Source organism: Pterocles gutturalis, unplaced genomic scaffold (genome assembly GCF_000699245.1).
Source record: "Pterocles gutturalis isolate BGI_N339 unplaced genomic scaffold, ASM69924v1 scaffold5876, whole genome shotgun sequence".
Classification (NCBI taxonomy): domain Eukaryota; kingdom Metazoa; phylum Chordata; class Aves; order Pterocliformes; family Pteroclidae; genus Pterocles; species Pterocles gutturalis.
Window position 1 is genome coordinate 62,849 of NW_010102852.1, and position 9,088 is coordinate 71,936.

The 9,088-nt window shown below is 41.0% G+C and overlaps 1 protein-coding gene across 1 annotated transcript in view; it reads left to right on the forward strand.

The window, feature by feature from the left end:
• Positions 1 to 8,713, forward strand: part of BRF1 (BRF1, RNA polymerase III transcription initiation factor 90 kDa subunit) — a gene marked incomplete at its 5' end in the record, with an annotated part of 70,253 nt that extends 61,540 nt beyond the window's left edge. Inside the window, 3 exons of the mRNA XM_010086441.1 lie at positions 2,883 to 2,934; positions 6,001 to 6,169; positions 8,377 to 8,713. Coding sequence (XP_010084743.1) covers positions 2,883 to 2,934; positions 6,001 to 6,169; positions 8,377 to 8,414 — 259 coding nt within the window. The remainder of the gene's footprint in view (positions 1 to 2,882; positions 2,935 to 6,000; positions 6,170 to 8,376) is intronic.
• Positions 8,714 to 9,088: the final 375 nt, after the last annotated feature.

Consider the following 9,088-nt stretch of genomic DNA (forward strand, 5'->3'; position numbering starts at 1 on the left):
TTTATTGCTCCATATGGCTGGTGTGGCAGCAGCTGCTCTGGTTTAAGGAGGTCAGGGCATCGAGGCATTTAAGAAACAAAACAAAACCCCACTAGAAAACCTTCCTAAATAGTTTTGTACAGTAATAGTAGTGTTTTCTATAGGCATAAGGAGAGCCAAGGGAGAGAAAATAACTTATCTTTTTATATATTTATAACTTTTATAACTTTTTATATAATTTTAATCAAAGACATTATTTCGAGGGGGAAATAAGTTTTTGTCTCTCTTTGCGATGGCTTTACCTTTTTTTCAGTTTCCATCACTAGCGTTCGTAGTACGAACAGCAGAGAGCTGGGCTGTCCAGCCCGCACGGCGAGTGACCCCTTCGGATCCGCACTGCAGCAGGTGCTGAGCAGCCAGAGCAGGATCTGACCCGCTGCTTTTGGGTGCATTAGATATCACGCTGAGAGAGAAACTGTACTGCCCAAATTGAATGGCAGCTCTGTATTTCTAGTAGCAAAGTGAGGAAGTTTTGTGCGAGCAATTATCATGGAACAGAAATACAATTTTAATTTCAGTTTGGGTGTGAGAGTCACGAGCTGCTGAAAAATAGCATAGAAGGGCTCTTGGATTTAGCAGTGAAGTTTGCAAATAGGCTTTTCATAAGCTTGATTCTTTTTATTTTCATTAGGGGACCATTTTAATTAAAATGAAACTGGAATGTTTACTCTTTGCTTCCTATAGCTGTGATTGTTTTTTTCACTCTGTGAGCACATGTATAATTTGCTCGGAAAGAAATGTCAGCAGTTTCTGATTACCTTGTGAGTCTTACTCAACAGCTTGATTTTAATTGGGGGGAGGAAAGATTTCAGGGTGCTCTGGGGAGGTCTGATGTCTTTTGGTAGCAGGAGGAAATAGGTGCTATCTTTGGTACAATGTTAATTGCAATAATCACTGCTACTGGTTTAAAATAAAGGTCCTTCATTTCTTGCCCCTGTTGGGCTTTTTTTTCAGTCGTGTCAATGAAATACAACCTGTTTGGTAATTAGCATCCTTCAGCGATATAACCTTTTGACATTGCTGTATCCGTATGTTTGTAAGCATCTAAACAGGGTGGCTTTTGGAAAACAGTGATTTACAGCAGGTAGGTAGTCTCCAATTTTAGGAAATAAGGAAGAATTTTTTTATGATAAGGGTGTTGAAACACTGGAAGATGTTGCACAGAGAGGTTGTAGATGCTCCATCCCTGGAAATATTCAAGGTCAGTCTGGACAGGGCTTTGAGCAACCTGATCTAGTTGATGTCCCTGCTCATTGCAAGGGGGTTTGACTAGATTGCCTTCAAAGGTCCCTTCCAACCCAAACCATTCTATGATTCTGTGAAAACTATACGATTCAGGCTAGATAAAGAAAAGTCCAGGCACTTAGGGAGGAGTGCGTCCATGTCTTCAAATACACTCTCTCCAGGCCCTGAAGTCCACCAGGATTTGTAAAATTATAGTTTATGTAGGTCAAGAGTATCTCGATTTTTTTTATAATTACGAAATATGACAAGACATACGTTTAGCAGAATAATGTGCTCTGGATCCTTCAGTGGTACAGCTCCTGAAACATTCCTGTGGCATCTTTGTGTTTAGATCTACGGTAAGGAGTCACCCTGGACTACCTTGGTTGCCCAAATGCTTTTTGGGTCTTGTGAAACATTTCAGAGATGACTCTTTTCAGAATGTCTTTTGGAGCTTAGCCAATATCTTGTATTTTAATGATGTCTTCTTCATCAGATAATGATCTGAGTCTCCCCCGCTCATTCTCTGGGGTTTTGTTTCCTCCTGCTGATTATTTGAAATAAATAAATAAATAAAGGGGAAATGACTAATAGAAAAATGAGAGGAAAGATACTGCTTATCATAAAAGACTATATCTCTGGAGACATAAATTGGTATTCATTAAGTTGTTTGCCTAGACTTAGTGAAAAGACGTACTTGAGGAGCTGTCTGAGCACTGTTTCAGTAGAAAGCAAGTCATCCTCTTCGTGACTAGATACATCTAGATGAGGAGGAGAGACCAGAAAGCAGCACTAAATGATGGATTGAGAACAGCCTTCCTGACATTAAGGAGACAACAGGCTATGAAATGTTTTTCAGAAAGAACAATTTTTAACACTTAGCTGTAGAGTTAATACTGATCCATTTTTTCTGCTGAAATACGCAGGTCTTTTATATTTGATGCAGAATTTTTAAAAATGTTCATGTTCTATTTCTGTAATTTCTCATTCAAGGTATGCAGGGTCCCCTTGTTTTTTTTACGATGATTTCTATAGCTGGAGGTTAGAATTTCATCTGTGATGATTATGATATCCTGTGTGTATAATCTTATTGGTATCCTGCGTATATCATCAAATACAGGGAAGTGGTTGCAGAACAATGCTGAGTAATTCAGTGTGGCTCGTTTTTGCCATTCCTGCATTATTCCAAAAAAATCAGTTGAGTCTTTTGGGTGCTGAGTAATTCAGAGTGTGGCTCGTTTTTGCCATGCCTGCGTTATTCCAAAAAAATCAGTTGAGTCTTTTGACTTTTGTAATATGCGACAAAACCATCTGTTTCAAAGACCTTCGGGCTGAGCTGGGGCTGCAGTTTGAGATGAGGTTTTGCTCCTGTGCATCTTGACTGGCATCTTTTCTTACGGTCCTGAAGTGGGGCAGATGTTTACAAGGGAATGTGTGTATTAATTATTGTGGAGTCTGTGGCTCTCTGCTCTTTATGTTATATCTTTTAAAAAGTAATTGCACAACAGAACGCTAGCAAAGTGCTTTCACTGTTTGGAGAGTGAATAGTCTGTGTTGAATTCTTTTGTGCGTGGTGTCACTTTTATGATGTTCACCATTTCTTCTTTCCTTCTTTGCAGATTAAGACCCTTGATTTCGACACAGCTTGCTAAAAAGGCTGCCACTGAAGAGGTATGTAAAGTCCAGCACTTCTCCTGGTACAACAGTCAGTTTGAGTTTGGAAATTCCCACAAGCCTTTCTCAGCCTGGCACTAGTTATGTGGTAAATGTGGGCAAAAGAAATTAAGAGTTTTGTCTGATCACACCAGGAGCTGGTTGCTGCAAACACTGCAAAGCTGAGTTTGCCTGTTTCTAACCGAGATTTGCCCGTATTTTATCCATCAGAAACCTTAGCACAGCCTCATAATCCCTGGTTAGACAGGAAAAAAGACAAAACACCCTACAAGCATCTAAAAAGGTACATATCACACAAGTGGGTAGAAGGAATAGGAGAGGGCAGAGCTTGTGGCTGTTTCTCAGCACTTGGACCATCCCTGCAGAGATGGGGGACAACGCAAAACACCACTTCTGTGCAGCCAGCTCTGACCCAAGGGAAGGGCTGGGCTTCAGCAGGGAGACCAGTCAGGGAACACAAAGTGACAGCTTACCCTATATAGCGTGGCTTACTGACTCTTTGGTTCGTTTGTTTAGTTTGAAAATAAGATAGTGCCATAGAAAAGTTAGTGCTAATAACTGGTCACCGCCAGAAACCCTCCTTGGGTGGCTTTGTGCACGTGCGTCTTCTGCCAAAGGGATCATGATTATTATCAGTCACAGTGATACCTACTTTCTTTCACTATTATACTCACACTGTGCGAAGTAGACATCTGCATTTTGCATATGATAAAATAACTGTCTACTGCGTACCTAAACATTCTGTTCTTAATATACCAAAGGTGTTTGTCCTCCTTGTTTTTCCCATGAACGTGTGGCACTGGCACCCTTTTGAAAGTGAACCAGTTACCTTGGGTAGCTTAATATGCCTTGACAGTTGCCCATCCATACATAAAGATATATGTCAAACAGAAGTCCAGGATGTCTGGAAATGAATTCAGGAAGTTCTATTTAAAGGCGTTGTTTGACTGACTTATTTTTAAGATGACTAAAACCCATTGATTTTCAGAAACAGTTTGATATCCTGCCTGGGGAAATACATTTTCACTTCTTATGCTATGCTCATTAGAAAACTCCACACATTTTTAGAAGTATAGCAGTCTGGAAGTGGACATGGTAATTAGAAGAAGGTCACATTTTAATTAGCATGCTGCAATTTTAAAAAATAATGACTCAATTGTAGCTCCTTTATATTCACCCACTTTTTCAGAGCAGATGGATACTTTCAAGCATATAAATTGATATATATTGTGATGCTGATGCATCTCAAACTGTTGTGTGTGTTTCTGCTTGTACTGAAAACCTAGATGGACTCAATTTGATCACTCTAGAGGCAAAAGCAGTGGCAGGAAATATAAAATAAACTGCAGGGAAATTCCTCCAAATAATATGATTAATTTGAGCATTAAAAAATAATGAAAAGCTGTCTTTGAGTGATCTGAATACCTAAATACTTGATTTTCTATTAAAATTAATGAGTATCTTTTGCCCTATTAATGAGCTATTGGAGCAAACCCTTAGGTGACTTTGAAAAACTTAGGCAGATTCTTTAGGTTGACTGGCATGGGGTATGACAAGTTAAGGAACAGCTTTGCTGTTTGAATAATTAGACTATCAATTTTCTGGGACTTTCTCTTATGGTGTATCTGTCAAGTGCCTGGTGTTACAGGGATACTGGGAGTTACTGCATCCCAAGTAAACACAGTTGTACTTTATTTTTATTTATTTATTTATGATGCCAAATCAGAACTTACTACCAATGGAGCTGGAGAAGATGGAGTAGTACGTAGTTGTGCACTGTGATTTGAAACCTAAAGCACTGTAGGACTTTTCTTGTGGAAGGGACCAGAGGACCTGAGGTTTCCTGGTCTCTTTGGACCATTCATTGTCAGGAGCACCTTACCACTGTCCTTCCCAAGCCAGCAGTCCCAGTCTTTTCCTCTTTCCTGGGAGGGGAGATGATGACTCAGTGCTGATAACTGCTGGCTAGTGACAGGCAGTTAAGCATTCCCATTGTCAAAACTGCTTTACATGACAAAGCAGCGTTAATGGTGAATCTTTAACGGTTACCACTAAGGGAACGTCCTTTTTGGGCCACAAGTTCTAGTGTGCAAACCTCAAATAGTCCAAGTACTGAATGAAGGTGAAGAGTGCCCTGTTACAAGGCTAGTGGAGATAAAGCTCCTGTGATGTTTCTTCCCTGGATGAGAGAGGGAGGTGGAACCCTAGACCATGGAAATGAGACCTCCAGGGACAGAGCCCGGGCTGTGCTGGGGCAGGCTACATGGCCGGTTCCTGCCCCGTTCCGGATCTGTCATTGGCGAACTGAACACAGTGTTACCTTCACCTCCAAATTCACCTCCATCTCCTGGTGCTGCCCTTTCTCTCCCTCCCTGCTGCATCCTGCCTAACCCTGGGGAGGTGCGCATAGGGAATGGGTCCTGTCAGTGATCAGTTCCCAAGTTAGTGTTTGGGAATCATTATTCTGATGAATTTCATAGGTAATGTTACAGGTGCTGGTGTGTATTATCAGCCTAGTGCTCTGCCATCACATTAAGTGCTGTCTAAAGAGTGCTATTTGTTCCACAGCTCATTGTGCCTCCAGATAAATCCAACCAGAGCTGTCAAAACTAATACATGTTGGGTTTTTTCTCACTTGAAGGGTACATTTTTGCTATCATTAAAGTGTCAATAACGTTGTTATTGTGTAATAGGCCTGATGTGAGTTGAACACAATGAGGAAAAGGTTGTAAGTTTTCCCACAGAGCTCTGCTGAGGAGCCTTCACTCCCAAATTTCTCCTTACCATGTGCTTGCAAGAGGATCTTTGTTCTGCTGCTACCATCTCTGGATATGTCAGTTACCTGGCTCTGAATTATGTGAAAACTTTGGATGTTTGTGCCCGACTTTCTTTTGGGCAACATTTCACTGGGCAATTTGCACGTCCCCTGGAAGAGCTAAGCCTCTAGCACTGGACGTGGGCTTTCCAGCTCTCCTGTCCCTCTCATTTGGGAGCTGCTGATGTTTTGTACAAATGCTGAGCAAAAGGAAAGGCTGCTCTACTGTCCCCTCTTGTTTTTTGCAGGTGACCTTTCCAAATGCACAAGCAGAAGCCCCTAACTTAGAAAAAACAGCATCTGTGCTAGTGGAGAGTGGCCCAGTAGCTTATAACGCTGACGAAGAGGTGGAAGAGGAAGAAATAGAAGAAGATGACGATCACTGCATGAGCGCCCTGCAGTTAATGGGAGGGAACGGTAAGCTGGGACGCAGTCTAAATTACCCTCTGCTGGTGCTGTGGGGATTGTTGTTGCAAGGCTGAGGACAGAGAGGGTTCCCCTGCTTGTCCCTGCCCTCCCGCAGCTCGTCCCGTGCAGAGCTCCTGCTGCCTTTCCAGCATTGCCCGTTCCTGTGGGAAAGCCCGGAGTCACCCTTGTCCAAAAGCTCACCCTCTTAGAGACCCCTCCCAAGAAATCTTTGCATCTCGAGCTGTAGGCTAAGAGAGCTTCTCAAGAACAAACTGATGGTACGCCTTCTTCAGAATTAGGTTTATTAATGGGGATCGGAGGAATTGCAGGGTCAGTAACCCCTCTGTTAGCAGTGCTTGGGGCTCGTTGCCTCCTGATCCAAGCCACCCTTGGGGCTGCAGCGACGTCCAGGCTCTCCGTGAGCCCTGGGGACATGGCTGTCCGGCTCAGAACAAAATGAATCGTCACGCTCCATTTCTGGGGAAAGTGTTAGGAGGAAAGAGTTCTTCACCAAGTACAGAAATTGCACTGATAGCGTACAGCATGCTGTATGGTACACAGATGTGTGCTCAGTTCTTTGGGTTACCCAGCAAAGCCACTCATTTAATAAGGTCTCCTTGCTGGCAGGAAAAGGCAGTATCCTCTCCACTGTGTATTTTTTTCCTAGCTGGACACATCCACATTTATCCTTTATTGAAAACTTCCCCTTAGAAGTTAAGCTTTGAAAATATACAGAAATATTTTTTAAAATGAGAGCTGCTAATTATGGGTTGTGAAAAAGTGAGATGGGAATAAGTTTCCTACTGAAATGTTATTTACTGCAAAAATCTTTCCAGTACTATTAATTTAGCTTTCATGGACGTTATGTATACATTTCACAAAACTGTCTGTGCTTTTAAATTGATTTCTCCACTGGAAAATAATTGCTGAACCATAGGAAAAACAGTTTGTTGCCTGCATTTATTATTAGAATAATGTTCCCAAGAAAAGGCACCCATGTGGGGGAGGGCGGGTCTATGTTTATTAATAAACCCCCCACAAAAATAGAATAAAGGTCACTGAGCTTTTTTTCTTTGTAAATGTTACTATTTTTAAACCATTCTGAGAACATTCCGCTGCTCCCTGTCTGGTCTGGACAACAGCTGAAAAATCAGAGTTTAAAAAAAAAAAAATAAAAAGGAAAGGAGTATTCCCAGAATTCAAATGCAGGTGTGCAGAGCTGCTCAGCAGAACAAACAACTCCTTCTAACTGCTTTGTTCATGGGTTTTAGACCTGTCTGCCTGGAGCAACTGCAGGAATTACAGATGGTAAACTTCACCCATTCTACACAAATTATTATAAATTACACTTAATTCTGCTTCCGAGCATTTGCTTGACTCTTTGGATGAAATATTGCACCGTATTGAATGTGGAATATAAAGGTTAACAATACAATGCTCATGTGTAATAGTTATCCTTAGGTTCGACTACGCAACAGAGAATATCTGTTTCACTGCACTGGGAAGCACACAGAAGAGGAATTGGTGCATTAGAAACACACAGACATGCCTTCTGACCCGCACATCACACAGTCTTTGCACTCGGCGTTGTTTAAGAAAACAAAACTGGGTAAAAAAAACTGGGCAAAATTTTAAGTTGTTGCTCTAGGAGTAAGGAGATACAGGAGATGTGAGTCAGATGCATTGGTCAGGATTTGTTGCATGACTCCTTTGATGTTGATGGGAACGCTGAGCTATCTCTGAACCCTTGCAGTTTCAGTTTATAAATCCATGAATAATACAAGCAAGCCAGCTTTTTTCTTGGTGGCTGTGTCTAGTGAGAACCGTGCCTACTTGTAAATGTATGCTGCTGCTTATCAGCCACCCTGTTCCAAATTACTTCTGACAATCAGGCTTGATCACCTTAACCTCTACATTAAACCAAGTATTTCACATATCCATGTGCCAAGTATTCCTAAAGGAGGGTCCGATGACAAATGAGAAGAGATATTTACACATACACACAAGTAATTTTATTTCATTGAGGAAGGTACATGCAAGAACTTTTTATTTAGCTCTAAGAAAATATTTTTTAAAAAAATATTCTTGTTTCTGTCAAAACTTACCACCTAGTTATACAGCAGGAAAACAACCTGAAAGCAGTAATACTTTTGCTGTATCTTCCATGTACCTGGAATATTTGCATTTTTATATGCCTTTATCTTTGTGTGTTTCAGATTATGGCTGTGATATGGATGATGATGATGGCTATTAGTTCCATTTACTTCCAAAGGACATGGACTGTGTCTTGTTCCCAGCAAATCTTCAGTCTTCAAACTGTATGAATAGTGAAAGAAGCTGTCTATGGTCAGCAAAATGTTATCGAACAATCCTTACTTTTGTAAAGCGAATTTTAGGTTGGCATTGACTCTGGTCAGTTTACATTGGCCCATAACCCAGCAATAACGTTTGGGTTTGTACTTGAATTTTTTTTTATTTTGGTGTATCATGGTTTGAGGGTGAAATTCATGGGATAATGTTTCCAGAGAACAAAAGAAAAGAGACAAAATAGACTGTGTATGTGTGTCTGAAAGCAACACATCTCTTATTTATGTGGCTCTGCTTTTAGGCAGGCTGTTGAAAGGGAGCAGATAAAAGGACAGATAGAAGGACGGGTAAAAATGAGAAGCGTGCCTGTTGATTGAGTACAGTAGCATTAGTTGTCTCATAATGCTACAACCAGAAGAAAGAAAACTTTTCCAACCTGTACTGTAAATGTGACCCTGTTATTGTATACAAGCCTCCTTACCCAAACCTATCAAACATTCATGACAAGTTATATATTTGCAGGGCAGTATCTGTTTCTCTGAAAAGAAGTAAATAATTCTGTATATTAATCAATTCATAGAGTTCTTAAAAGGTATGACAATAGAAGGCAATGTTGTCAGC